This window comes from Lampris incognitus, chromosome 2, assembly GCF_029633865.1.
Source record: "Lampris incognitus isolate fLamInc1 chromosome 2, fLamInc1.hap2, whole genome shotgun sequence".
Classification (NCBI taxonomy): Eukaryota; Metazoa; Chordata; class Actinopteri; order Lampriformes; family Lampridae; genus Lampris; species Lampris incognitus.
Window position 1 is genome coordinate 60,792,903 of NC_079212.1, and position 15,758 is coordinate 60,808,660.

Here is a 15,758-nt window from a genome sequence, read left to right on the forward strand (position 1 = left end):
TGAATCAAGTGCAACTGGACTTGGTATATATCCGTGAAGACGTTTCGCCTCTCATCCAAGAGGCTTCCTCAGTTCGTGCCTTTCTGACAAGACCAAGCTAGTCTGACTGGCTGCTGATGAGACTCAGTATTTATCCTCTAGGAGTCGTTGTCGGAGCTACCGATATGTGTGGCTCTTTGTGATCCGATGTTTACCAACGCCCGTCGCTAACAGAGCCGTAGATATGCGTGGCTCTTTTGTGTACCGATGTTTGGCCGCGCCCGTCGTTATCGGAGCTGTTGATTTGCATTTGTTTAGCAGCGACGGTCGTTGGGAGTGTTAGTTTCGACTTCATTATTCAGTGGTCATGAGAGTCGTTGGAGCCGTTAGTGACCGACTGTTGTTCTTGGAGGCTAGGCTTCTTGAGTCTCCTGGGTAGAGATTAAAGGACAGCATTGTAAGTGGGAGATAGGTGGTGTCGTTGGTAAACATCGGATCACAAAGAGCCACGCATATCAGTAGCTCTGACAACGACTCCTAGAGGATAAATTCTGAGTCTCATCAGCAGCCAGTCAGACTAGCTTGGTCTAGTCAGAAAGGCACGAACTGAGGAAGCCTCTTGGATGAGAGGCGAAACGTCTTCACGGATATATACCAAGTCCAGTTGCACTTGATTCAACTCCTTTGGATAGTAATAGGAATAACAAACAAACAAATATAATATTATAATATTATTATAACATCCATTTTATATTGCTGCAAACCAGCAAATTTCTCCTTCAAACAGCTGTGTTTATTCAAATTTCTCACAAAAAAACAAAAATTTACGAGAACATTTGAACACATCATGAAAAGGCAGAGCTTCTCCTAACGTCTGAGAGTGAAATTAACTATGTGTGTGTGTGTGTGGGGGGGGGGGGCAACCAGCTGGGAGTGGCAGTGGACCACAGCTCTGCACTCCCCTATGCTCACATTTTAGAGAATGTAATTAATATTTTCCTCATTAATGATGTGTTATTTCACCACCCATCCACTATTAATCAGAGCATCTGGCTAAAGTTAGCTAGCTAGTAGCAAGCAGCTAGCGCTGAGTAGCCAGCCAGTGATAGTAACTATATCAGAGAAAGTGGAATCAGTTCTTCTGGATGCAACGTTTATTGACAGATAAAACAATAAACGTTGTAGCTACATGTTTATTGACAGACAGTCAATAAACGTAGCTACATGTTTATTGACACAGTCAAACGTTGTAGCTACATGTTTATTGACAGATAAAACAATAAACGTTGTAGCTACATGTTTATTGACAGACAGTCAATAAACGTTGTAGCTACAGTGCATCGGGAAAGTATTCACACCCCCTTCACTTTCCCCACATTTTGTTATGTTACAGCCTTATTCCAAAATGGATTAAATTCCCTTTTTTCTCATCAATCTACATACAATACCCCATAATGACAAAGTGAAAAAGGGTTTGTAGAAATTTTTGCAAATTTATTAAAAATAAAAACTGAAATATTGCATGTACATAAGTATTCACACCCTTTACTCAGTACTTGGTTGAGGCACCCTCGGCAGCGATTACAGCCTCAAGTCTTCTTGAGTATAAAGCTACAAGCTTTGCACAACTATATTTGGGGTATTTCTCCCATTCTTCTCTGCAGATCCTCTCGAGCTCTGTAAGGTTAGATGGGGAGCGTCGCTGCACAGCTATTTTCAGGTCTTTCCAGAGATGTTCAAGTCTGGGCTCTGGCTGGGCCACTCAAAGACATTCACCGACTTGTCCCGAAGCCACTCCTTCTTTGTGTTGGCTGTGTGCTTAGGGTCGTTGTCGTGTTGAAAGGTAAACCTTCGCCCCAGTCTGAGGTCCTGATCACTCTGGAGCAGGTTTTCATCGAGGATCTCTCTGTACTTTGCTCCATTCATCTTTCCCTCGATCCTGACCAGTCTCCCAGTTCCTGCCGCTGAAAAACATCCCCACAGCATGATGCTGCCACCACCATGCTTCACTGTAGGGATGGTATTAGCAAGGTGATGAGAGGTGCCTGGTTTCCTCCAGACGTGACGTTTGGCATTCAAGCCAAAGAGTTCAATCTTGGTTTCATCAGACCAGAGAATCTTGTTTCTCATGGTCTGAGAGTCCTTTAGGTGCTTTCTGGCAAACTCCAAGCGGGCTGTCATGTGCCTTTTACTGAGCAGAGGCTTCCGTCTGGCCACTCTACCATAGGTCTGATTGGTGGAGTGCTGCAGAGATGGTTGTCCTTCTGGAAGGTTCTCCCATCTCCACAGAGGAACGCTGGAGCTCTGTCAGAGTGACCATCAGGTTCTTGGTCACCTCCCTGACCAAGGCCCTTCTCCCCCGATTGCTCAGCTCTAGGAAGAGTCCTGGTGGATCCAAACGTCTTCAATTTACGAATGATGGAGACCACTGTGCTCTTCGGGACCTTCAAAGCTGTAGAAATGTTTTTGCACCCGTCCCCAGATCTGTGCCTCGATACAATCCTGTCTCTGAGGTCCACAGACAATTCCTTTGACTTCATGGCTTGGTTTCTGCTCTGACATGCACTGTCAACAGTGGGGCCTTATACTATAGACAGGTGTGTGCCTTTCCAAATCATGTCAAATCAATTGAATTTAGTACAGGTGGGCTCCAATCAAGATGTAGAAACATCTCAAGGATGATCAGTGGAAACAGGATGAACCTGAGCTCAATTTTGAGTATCATAGCAAAGGGTGTGAATACTTATTTACATGCAATATTTCAGTTTTTTATTTTTAATAAATCTGCAAAAATTTCTACAAAACCTTTTTCACTTTGTCATTATGGGGTATTGTGTGTAGATTGATGAGAAAAAAAAAGGAATTTAATCCATTTTGGAATAAGGCTGTAACGTAACAAAATGTGGGGAAAGTGAAAGGGTGTGAATACTTTCCGGAAGCACTGTACATGTTTATTGACAGATAAAACGATAAACGTTGTGGCTACATGTTTATTGAGCATGCGTGAAGATAGTGACAGCATGAGAAGATGCACTCTGTTGTAGTCAGTGCTCGGTTCAGTTTGTCATTTGCTAAGCAATAGTTTAAAACAAAAACAGTATAGACAAAATCTGAGATCGCTGTTCATCTAAAAATTCTCTATTGTCCATTCTCTATCGTCCCCAGAACAACGGGACACCGCTAGTCTTGAGCCCTTGTGCGCACACACACACATGCATGAAAAAAACAGTACTGCAGAACCAATACATCTGTTAAAATGCAATGTCAATATTTTAAAAACTGCCAATGTTTGAAGTTGTTTCAGTGCTTCAATGTTAAAAAAAACGTTCAAATATTTTCAAAAGCTCTTGCAATATATCTAAAAATATTTATATAAATATTTTAATAATTTAATACATACATAAAAATAAAATTAATACATTAGCCTTTTATTAATATAATATATAATAAAAATTATCAAAAAATTTAAAAAATTATAAATTTATATAAATAATATTTATATTTATATAATATTTTAAAAGTTGTGTTTCAACATTTGTGGATTAAAAAGCTATGTCAATGTTTTTTTCCCCCAATATTTTAAGGCCCATGCCTATTGTCTTTATACTAGGGTCCCCCACTTTCATAGTCCTCCACTGATTTTCATATGTATGCCTGTTATGTTATGTATGCACCTGTACGCTGATCTGCCTGGCTGGCTGGGGTATACATTTTCAAGCACAGGGAGTGCAGGTAAGGCAGAAGTTTTGGTTCACAGTCGCAGCTCTGAAGATTTTCTTTACACACTGCACACAAGGAGAGGTTTTACTGAGCATGTCACACACAGTAAAATGTGTATGTAATCAATTTTTGTTAATCAACTCTGTCACTTGAACTTTTTCACTGTGCTCCTAAATTTGTGCACATGGGAAAAAGGTCAGCGAAAAGCCCTGAAAAGCTCTCATCTTAAACCTTTCCAGTTGGCACAGATTAACTTTTTCCCAAAATTGGAGCAATATAAAGCCCTGACCACTTAGCTTTTTAGTCAAATTACATTTTGAATTTTCAAATGAGTATGAAACACTGGTCAGAAAAGAAAGCCTAATAATAACCACTACGATGAAGTTGAGGTTATTTAGATGAAGGAGGGATGCAAATTAGTCATCTTTAAGTTACTGAGGATACACAAGCCAGTGCATTCTTAGAGCCGGTCCCAAGCCTGGATAAATTGGGGGGGGGGGGGTTGCATCAGGGAGGGTATCCGGCATAAAACCTTTGCCAAATCAAATATGCCAATCGTAAATCAGATTTTCAAACCGGATCGGTCGAGGCCCGTGTTACCAATGACCACCACCGGTACTGTTGGTCCGTAGAGTGCCAGTGGAAACTATCTTACTGTTGGGCATTGGACATGTGTGGAGGAGAGATGCTGGGTATATTGGGAGATGGATGCTGAATATGGAGCTGCCAGGGAAGAGGAGAAGAGGAAGGCAATAGAGGAGGTTTATGGATGTGATGAGGGAGGACATGCAGGTGGCTTGGCGTGACAGAGGAAGATGCAGAGGACAGGAAGAGATGGAAACAGATGATCTACTTTGGCGACCCCTAATGGGAGCAGCAAAAAGCAGTAGTAGTAAGTTAATGTGGGGGGGGGGCAGTTCTCTTGTCTTCTGTACCTTAAATGTGTAAATACCTGGCAGCAACATTTACAAAAGGGAGCAAATAAATGTGTTTCAACAAATTTGTTTTCACTGGCTTATTATTTGAAGATGAGCGTTTGGTTAAAAAGAAAGAAATCCCATTCAAGGTCTTTTTTTTAATTTACTATATTGCTCTGCATTAATGTCAATCATGCGCAGCATGCCAGTGTTTCCCCGTCGAGATCTTTTCCCCCTGGCCAGAGTTCGGACACCGGGAAGCTTGATTATCCTTAACCCAACCTCAACTTTAACCTAACCCTAACCTTAACCTATCGCTTCCCTTAACCTAAGCTTAACCTAACACTTAGCTCAACCTAACCTTAACCTAAAGCTTACCTTAACCTAATGCTTAGCTCAACGTAACCTTAACCTATCGCTCTTAAATTCGGATAAAACCGGGATGCTGGTCATTGGCCCTGCTAGACACAGACACCAATTTGATCAAGTAACGATAACAATCGACGACTCTGTGGTTTCACAAAGTGTGGCAGCCAAACACCTTGGTGTTACGTTTGATCCCAGCCTTTCTTTTGATAAGCACATTAAAGAAATCACCAAGACTGCCTTTTTTCACCTACATAACATAGCTAAAATTCAGTCTTTCCTGTCCATGGCTGACGCAGAGATTCTAATACATGCATTTGTTTCATCCAGACTTGATTACTGTAATGTTCTGTTCTCGGGTCTCCCACATTCTAGTAATAAAAGTTTTCAGATGGTTCAGAATGCTGCTGCTAGAATCCTAACTAAAACGAGGAAATGTGACCATATTACACCAATTCTTGCCTCCCTTCATTGGCTTCCTATCCATGTTAGATTAGAATACAAGGTGCTTCTGCTGACTTATAAAATCCTAAATGGGCTTGCCCCATCCTACCTGTCTGATCTCCTTAAACCTTACATGCCATCTCGAGCACTTCGCTCTCAAAATACAGGGCTCCTGTGTGTACCCAAAGTTAAAAAGAAGTCAGCTGGTGGCAGCAGGGCCTTTTCCTATCGGGCTCCATTGTTGCGGAATAACATGCCTGCTGCCATCAGACAATCCGAGTCTGTTGAGTCCTTTAAATCCAAACTTAAAACTCGTCTTTTTGCCTTAGTTTACAATTAGTTGCCTTTAAGTTGAGTGCTTCACAACCTGTACTGCATGGTGGGCCGGCTTCTGTCTCAATGAATTTACCACCCCTGTTCTGCTGACCAGATTATAGCGTATTGATTATAGCATATAGATTATGACTAGTTGATGTCTTAATTGATGATGACTAATGACTACTGCAAACTGTTCTCTTCTCTTACGTCTTTTCTCTCTCTCTGAATGATGTCTTCTTTCTCTTTTTCTGTGTGTGAATGGTGTCATGTGAGTCTCCCTTGGGTGCATGTGCAGTCGGTTCTCCGTTGTGATGGTGGTCATCACTTGGATGCTGCCTGCCATTCCCCTCATCACATTTTCTTTTTATTAATCCTTTTTTTTTTTTTTACATGATGATGCTGGTCATGTGGCTTGGGTGCTGGACTGTTCCGTTGGCATCTGGACACTGCTTGGCATCCTGCGCATCATATTCTCCATAAATTCTATAAGTCCATTATAATTCTGTTATCCTCTTTCAATGTTGTATTGTGTAAACACAACATCCATTGCACGCTGTCCGTCTTGGGAGAGAGATCCTCCTCTGGTGCTCTCCCTGAGGTTTCTTCCTGTTTTTTCTCCCTGTTAAAGGTTTTTTAGGGAGCTGTTCCTTATCTGATGAGAGGGTCTATGGACAGGATGTTGTGTTGCTCTTAAGCCCACTGAGGCAAATTTGTAATGTGTGATAATGGGCTACACAAATAAACTTGATTTGATTTGATTCCCTTAACCTAAGCTTAACCTAACGCTTAGCTCAACCTAACCTTAACCTAAAGCTTACCTTAACCTAACGCTTAGCTCAACCTAACCTTAACCTAAAGCTTACCTTAACCTAATGCTTAGCTCAACCTAAAATTAACCTGTTGCTTTAACCTAACGCTTACCCTAACCTAACGATTAGCTCAACCTAACCTTAACCTAAAGCTGACCCTAACCTAATGCTTAGCTCAACCTAACCTTAACCTATTGCTTCCCTTAACCTAAGCCTGAGCTAAAGCTTACCTTAACCTAATGCTTAGCTCAACCTAACCTTAACCTATAGCTCCCCTTAAACTAACCTTAACCCAACACTTCCCTCAACCTAACCTTAACCTCATGCTTTCCTCAACCTAACGCTTCCCTGAACCTAAGCTTAACCTAACGCTTAGCTTGACCTAACCTTAACCTAATGCTTCCCTCAACCTAACACTTCCCTCAACCTAACCTTAACCTAACGCTTAGCTCAACCTAACCGTATCCTAACGCTTCCCTCAACCTAACGCCTAGCTCAACCTAACATTAACCTAACGCTTCTCTCAACCTAACGCTTAGCTCAACCTAACGCTTCCCTCAACCTAACGCTTAGCTCAACCTAACCTTAACCTAACGTTTCCCTCAACCTAACCTTAACCTAATGCTTCACTCAACCTAACCTTATCCTAATGCTTCCCTCAACCTAACCTTAACCTAACGCTTCCCTAAACCTAAGCTTAACCTAACGCTTAGCTCGACCTAATCTTAACCTAACGCTTCCCTCAACCTAACGCTTCCCTCAACCTAACACTTAACTCGACCTAACCTTATCCTAACGCTTCCCTCAACGTAACGCTTAGCTCAACCTAACCTTAACCTAACGCTTAGCTCAACGTAACCTTATCCTAACACTTCCCTCAACCTAACGCTTAACTCAACCCAACCTTAACCTAACGCTTCCCTCAACCTAACCTTAACCTAACGCTTAGCTCAACATAACCTTAACCTAACGCTTCCCTCAACCTAACGCTTCCCTCAACCTAACCTTAACCTAACGCTTAGCTCAACCTAACCTTAACCTAGCGCTTCCCTCAACCTAACGCTTAGCTCAACCTAACCTTATCCTAACGCTTCCCTCAACCTAACACTTAGCTCAACCTAACCTTATCCTAACGCTTCCCTCAACATAACGCTTAGCTCAACCTAACCTTAACCTAACGCTTAGCTCAACCTAACCTTATCCTAACGCTTCCCTCAACCTAACGCTTAGCTCAACCTAACCTTAACCTAACGCTTCCCTCAACCTAAGCTTAACCTAACGCTTAGCTCAACCCAACCTTAAAACCTAACGCTTCCCTCAACCTAACCTTAACCTAACGCTTAGCTCAACCTAACCTTATCCTAACGCTTCCCTGAACCTAACGCTTAGCTCAACCTAACCTTAACCTAGCGCTTCCCTCAACCTAACGCTTAGCTCAACCTAACCTTAACCTAACGCTTAGCTCAACCTAACCTTATGCTAAGGCTTCCCTTAACATAATTGTTACCGATAGCTAACCTATTTCCATAGCGGGAAACAGATCTTTGATACGAGTTCGATACAAGACCGGCAATCACAAGCGTTTCAAAGGTAGCTACCTACCTTGGCTATTCATCTTTCATTAGGGAGGAAATTAACCCTTTAAATTTGACTGACACATAAGTGTTTTATACACATACACACACACACACACACACACACATACATACATACATACATACATACATACATACATACATACATACATACATACATACACATCCATTTTAGATGCAAATTTCATAACTATTTCGACATAATGTGTGCGTCTTACCTATGTGCGTGTCCGTCTGCCCGTGTGGTCCGGGCACCTGTACGCTGATCTGCCTGGCTGGCTGGGGTATACATTTCAAGCACAGGGAGTGCAGGCAAGGCAGAAGTTTGGGTTCACAGTCGCGGCTCTGAAGATTTTCTTTACACACTGCGCACGTATCCAACAGATTAATGGGAGCGGACACCGGGGTGACCGCTGGTACCATGGGGGGGGAAGACATCTCAGCCGTGAGTCCGCTAACAGCAGGATCTCCGGAGGCCGGTGATTCAGTTGTCATGGGCTCCGCGGTGGTGTTACCGCTGTTCTCAGCAGGGCTGACGGAGTCGCTTATGCTGCCGTTGGCTTCGCCAACCGCGCCGGCGCTTGTTGTGCAAGCGCCCATTTCTTCGCTGCTGGACGTCGGAGCCTGCTGAACATTTTCTTTAGGCTCCGTGTTTTCTGCCTTCGAAATCGTTTCAATAATTATGACCGCGTTGTCGTCTTTCATTACCGCGTCACACTTATCGTTTTCCGAAGGTAATACACTCGAACCTGCAGTGGCTTCCATATCCTCCTCGCCTTTGTTTTCCGCCATGTTTTTCCCCCTCTTTGAGCTACTGCACGTTTTGCGTAACGTCACATTAAAGAAACACGGAAATTACGTCATGACGTCAAAGGGACCCCCTCCCACACGCAAGTATTGCACTAAGGAGCCCGGGATGGTACATAGAGGACATTTTCAAAATTAAAAACATACTTTTGCGGGATTCGAGAAAGGTTTGCGAGATCTCGTTAGTAAAACTTAAATCGATCTATTTTCGTATCGTTTCACCGGTTGGGAATTTGCTAAAAAGAAGAATCATGGAGGAGGATTTGCTACATTTTCTGCGGTCAACATAAATCCCAAAACAGGACATCATACACATGCAAATACATGTCAAGGTGGGCAGAACATTCAGTCACTAACTGAAGTTAACAACACAGCCTGTGGTAGTGACCATCAGAAGAACTGAGCTGGGGGTAATGTTACACTCCTACAGCTCATGTTAACAACACAGCCTTGTGGTAGTGACCATCAGAGGAACTGAGCTGGGGGTAATGTTACACTCCTACAGCTCATGTTAACAACACATTCTGTGGTAGTGACCATCAGAAGAACTGAGCTGGGGGTAATGTTACACTCCTACAGCTCATGTTAACAACACAGCCTTGTGGTAGTGACCATCAGAGGAACTGAGCTGGGGGTAATGTTACACTCCTACAGCTCATGTTAACAACACAGCCTGTGGTAGTGACCATCAGAAGAACTGAGCTGGGGTTAATGTTACACTCCTACAGCTCATGTTAACAACACAGCCTGTGGTAGTGACTGACTATCAGAAGAACTGAGCTGGGGGTAAGGTTACGCTCCTACAGCTCATGTTAACAACACAGCCTGTGGTACTGACCATCAGAAGAACTGAGCTGGGGGTAATGTTACACTCCTACAGCTCATGTTAACAACACATTCTGTGGGAGTGACCATCACAAGAACTGAGCTGGGGGTAATGTTACACTCCTACAGCTCATGTTAACAACACAGCCTGTGGTAGTGACCATCACAAGAACTAAGCTGGGGGTAATGTTACACTCCTGTAGCTCATGTTAACAACACAGCCTGTCGTATTGACCATCACAAGAACTGAGCTGGGGTTAATGTTACGCTCCTACAGCTCATGTTAACAACACAGCCTGTGGTAGTGACCATCAGAAGAACTGAGCTGGGGTTAATGTTATACTCCTGTAGCTCATGTTAACAACACAGCCTGTGGTAGTGACTGACCATCACAAGAACTGAGCTGGGGGTAATGTTACACTCCTGTAGCTCATGTTAACAACACAGCCTGTGGTAGTGACCATCACAAGAACTGAGCTGGGGGTAATGTTACACTCCTGTAGCTCATAATAACAACACAGCCTGTCGTATTGACCATCACAAGAACTGAGCTGGGTTTAATGTTACGCTCCTACAGCTCATGTTAACAACACAGCCTGTGGTAGTGACCATCAGAAGAACTGAGCTGGGGTTAATGTTATACTCCTGTAGCTCATGTTAACAACACAGCCTGTGGTAGTGACTGACCATCAGAAGAACTGAGCTGGGGGTAATGTTACGCTCCTGTAGCTCATGATAACAACACAGCCTGTGGTAGTGACCATCACAAGAACTGACCTGGGGTTATGTTACACTCCTACAGCTCATGTTAACAAAACAGCCTATGGTAGTGACCATCAGAAGAACTGAGCTGGGGTTAATGTTATACTCCTGTAGCTAATATTAACAACACAGCCTGTGGTAATGGCCATCAGAAGAACTGAGCTGGGGTTAATGTTACGCTCCTACAGCTCATGTTAACAACACAGCCTGTGGTAGTGACCATCAGAAGAACTGAGCTGGGGTTAATGTTATACTCCTGTAGCTCATGTTAACAGCACAGCCTGTGGTAGTGACCATCAGAAGAACTGAGCTGGGGTAATGTTACACTCCTACACCTCATGTTAACAACACAGCCTGTGGTAGTGACCATCAGAAGAACTGAGCTGGGGGTAATGTTACACTCCTACAGCTCATGTTAACAACACAGCCTGTCGTATTGACCATCACAAGAACTGAGCTGGGGTCAATGTTACGCTCCTACAGCTCATGTTAACAACACAGCCTGTGGTAGTGACCATCAGAAGAACTGAGCTGGGGTTAATGTTATACTCCTGTAGCTCATGTTAACAACACAGCCTGTGGTAGTGACTGACCATCAGAAGAACTGAGCTGGGGGTAATGTTACGCTCCTGTAACTCATGATAACAACACAGCCTGTGGTAGTGACCATCAGAAGAACTGAGCTGGGGTAATGTTACACTCCTACACCTCATGTTAACAACACAGCCTGTGGTAGTGACCATCGCAAGAACAGAGCTGGGGTTAATGTTACGCTCCTGCAGCTCATGTTAACAACACAGCCTGTGGTAGTGACCATCAGAGGAACTGAGCTGGGGTTAATGTTATACTCCTGTAGCTCATATTAACAACACAGCCTGTGGTAATGGCCATCAGAATAACTGAGCTGGGGGTAATGTTACGCTCCTACAGCTCATGTTAACAACACAGCCTGTGGTAGTGACCATCAGAAGAACTGAGCTGGGGTTAATGTTATACTCCTGTAGCTCATGTTAACAGCACAGCCTGTGGTAGTGACCATCAGAAGAACTGAGCTGGGGTAATGTTACACTCCTACACCTCATGTTAACAACACAGCCTGTGGTAGTGACCATCAGAAGAACTGAGCTGGGGGTAATGTTACACTCCTACAGCTCATGTTAACAACACAGCCTGTCGTATTGACCATCACAAGAACTGAGCTGGGGTCAATGTTACGCTCCTACAGCTCATGTTAACAACACAGCCTGTGGTAGTGACCATCAGAAGAACTGAGCTGGGGTTAATGTTATACTCCTGTAGCTCATGTTAACAACACAGCCTGTGGTAGTGACTGACCATCAGAAGAACTGAGCTGGGGGTAATGTTACGCTCCTGTAACTCATGATAACAACACAGCCTGTGGTAGTGACCATCAGAAGAACTGAGCTGGGGTAATGTTACACTCCTACACCTCATGTTAACAACACAGCCTGTGGTAGTGACCATCGCAAGAACTGAGCTGGGGTTAATGTTACGCTCCTGCAGCTCATGTTAACAACACAGCCTGTGGTAGTGACCATCAGAAGAACTGAGCTGGGGTTAATGTTATACTCCTGTAGCTCATATTAACAACACAGCCTGTGGTAATGGCCATCAGAATAACTGAGCTGGGGGTAATGTTACGCTCCTACAGCTCATGTTAACAACACAGCCTGTGGTAGTGACCATCACAAGAACTGAGCTGGGGGTAATGTTACACTCCTACAGCTTATGTTAACAACACAGCCTGTGGTAGTGACCATCACAAGAACTAAGCTGGGGGTAATGTTACACTCCTGTAGCTCATGTTAACAACACAGCCTGTCGTATTGACCATCACAAGAACTGAGCTGGGGTTAATGTTACGCTCCTACACCTCATGTTAACAACACAGCCTGTGGTAGTGACCATCAGAAGACCTGAGCTGGGGGTAATGTTACACTCCTGTAGCTCATGTTAACAACACAGCCTGTGGTAGTGACTGACCATCAGAAGAACTGAGCTGGGGGTAATGTTAGCTCCTGTAGCTCATGATAACAACACAGCCTGTGGTAGTGACCATCAGAAGAACTGAGCTGGGGTTAATGTTATACTCCTGTAGCTCATATTAACAACACAGCCTGTGTTAATGGCCATCAGAATAACTGAGCTGGGGGTAATGTTACGCTCCTACAGCTCATGTTAACAACACAGCCTGTGGTAGTGACCATCACAAGAACTGAGCTGGGGGTAATGTTACACTCCTACAGCTCATGTTAACAACACATTCTGTGGTAGTGACCATCACAAGAACTGAGCTGGGGGTAATGTTACACTCCTACAGCTCATGTTAACAACACATTCTGTGGTAGTGACCATCACAAGAACTGAGCTGGGGGTAATGTTACACTCCTACAGCTCATGTTAACAACACAGCCTGTGGTAGTGACCATCACAAGAACTGACCTGGGGTTATGTTACACTCCTACAGCTCATGTTAACAAAACAGCCTGTGGTAGTGACCATCAGAAGAACTGAGCTGGGGTTAATGTTACGCTCCTACAGCTCATGTTAACAACACAGCCTGTGGTAGTGACCATCAGAAGAACTGAGCTGGGGTTAATGTTATACTCCTGTAGCTCATGTTAACAATACAGCCTGTGGTAGTGACTGACCATCAGAAGAACTGAGCTGGGGGTAATGTTATGCTCCTGCAGCTCATGTTAACAACACAGCCTGTGGTAGTGACCATCAGAAGAACTGAGCTGGGGTTAATGTTATACTCCTGTAGCTCATATTAACAACACAGCCTGTGGTAATGGCCATCAGAATAACTGAGCTGGGGGTAATGTTACGCTCCTACAGCTCATGTTAACAACACAGCCTGTGGTAGTGACCATCAGAAGAACTGAGCTGGGGGTAATGTTACACTCCTACAGCTCATGTTAACAACACAGCCTGTGGTAGTGACCATCACAAGAACTAAGCTGGGGTTAATGTTACGCTCCTACAGCTCATGTTAACAACACAGCCTGTGGTAGTGACCATCAGAAGAACTGAGCTGGGATTAATGTTATACTCCTGTAGCTCATGTTAACAACACAGCCTGTGGTAGTGACTGACCATCAGAAGAACTGAGCTGGGGGTAATGTTACGCTCCTGTAGCTCATGATAACAACACAGCCTGTGGTAGTGACCATCACAAGAACTGACCTGGGGTTATGTTACACTCCTACAGCTCATATTAACAACACAGCCTGTGGTAGTGACCATCACAAGAACTGAGCTGGGGGTAATGTTACACTCCTACAGCTCATGTTAACAACACAGCCTGTGGTAGTGACTGACTATCAGAAGAACTGAGCTGGGGGTAATGTTACGCTCCTACAGTTCATGTTAACAACACAGCCTGTGGTACTGACCATCCTAAGAACTGAGCTGGGGGTAATGTTACACTCCTACAGCTCATGTTAACAATACAGCCTGTGGTAGTGACCAGCAGAACAACTGAGCTGGGGTTAATGTTACGCTCCTACAGCTCATGTTAACAACACATCCTGTGGTAGTGACCATCAGAAGAACTGAGCTGGGGTTAATGTTATACTCCTGTAGCTCATGTTAACAACACAGCCTGTGGTAGTGACCATCAGAAGAACTGAGCTGGGGGTAATGTTACACTCCTGTAGCTCATGTTAACAACACAGTCTGTGGTAGTGACCATCAGAAGAACTGAGCTGGGGGTAATGTTACACTCTTACACCTCATGTTAACAACACAGCCTGTGGTAGTGACCATTACAAAAACTGAGCTGGGGGTAATGTTACACTCCTGTAGCTCATGTTAACAACACAGCCTGTGGTAGTGACCATCAGAAGAACTGAGCTGGGGGTAATGTTACACTCCTACAGCTCATGTTAACAACACAGCCTGTGGTATTGACTGACTATCAGAAGAACTGAGCTGGGGGTAATGTTACGCTCCTACAGCTCATGTTAACAACACAGCCTGTGGTACTGACCATCAGAAGAACTGAGCTGGGGGTAATGTTACACTCCTACAGCTCATGTTAACAACACAGCCTGTGGTAGTGACCATCACAAGAACTGAGCTGGGGGTAATGTTACCCTCCTACAGCTCATGTTAAAAAAAACAGCCTGTGGTAGTGACCATCAGAAGAACTGGGCTGGGGTTAATGTTACGCTCCTACAGCTCATTTTAACAACACAGCCTGTGGTAGTGACCATCAGAAGAACTGAGCTGGGGGTAATGTTACACTCCTACAGCTCATGTTAAAAACACAGCCTGTGGTAGTGACCATCAGAAGAACTGAGCTGGGGTTAATGTTACGCTCCTACAGCTCATTTTAACAACACAGCCTGTGGTAGTGACCATCAGAAGAACTGAGCTGGGGTTAATGTTATACTCCTGTAGCTCATGTTAACAACACAGCCTGTGGTAGTGACCATCAAAAGAACTGAGGTAGGGTAATGTTACACTCCTACACCTCATGTTTACAACACAGCCTGTGGTAGTGACCATCAGAAGAACTGAGCTGGGGGTAATGTTACACTCCTGTAGCTCATGTTAACAACACAGTCTGTGGTAGTGACCATCAGAAGAACTGAGCTGGGGGTAATGTTACACTCCTACACCTCATGTTAACAACACAGCCTGTGGTAGTGACCATCAGAAGAACTGAGCTGGGGGTAATGTTACACTCCTACAGCTCATGTTAACAACACAGCCTTTGGTAGAGACCGTCACAAGAACTAAGCTGGGGGTAATGTTATACTCCTGTAGCTCATGTTAACAACACAGCCTGTCGTATTGACCATCACAAGAACCTGAGCTGGGGTTAATGTTACGCTCCTGCAGCTCATGTTAACAACACAGCCTGTGGTAGTGACCATCAGAAGAACTGAGCTTGGGATAATGTTACGCTCCTACAGCTCATGTTAACAACACAGCCTGTGGTAGTGACCATCACAAGAACTGAGCTGGGGGTAATGTTACACTCCTACAGCTCATGTTAACAACACATTCTGTGGTAGTGACCATCACAAGAACTGAGCTGGGGGTAATGTTACACTCCTACAGCTCATTTTAGCAACACAGCCTGTGGTAGTGACCATCAGAAGAACTGAGCTGGGGTTAATGTTATACTCCTGTAGCTCATGTTAACAACACAGCCTGTGGTAGTGACCATCAAAAGAACTGAG

The 15,758-nt window shown here is 44.1% G+C and overlaps 1 protein-coding gene across 3 annotated transcripts in view; it reads right to left on the reverse strand.

The window, feature by feature from the left end:
- trim33 (tripartite motif containing 33) overlaps positions 1-8,942 on the reverse strand; it is a 113,566-nt gene extending 104,624 nt beyond the window's left edge. For all 3 annotated transcript variants that reach the window (XM_056273045.1, XM_056273046.1, XM_056273044.1), the window contains exon 1: positions 8,367-8,942. In XM_056273045.1, the coding sequence (XP_056129020.1) occupies positions 8,367-8,940 (574 nt within the window). In that variant the 5' untranslated portion in view covers positions 8,941-8,942. The remainder of the gene's footprint in view (positions 1-8,366) is intronic.
- Between the last annotated feature and the right edge of the window lie 6,816 nt (positions 8,943-15,758).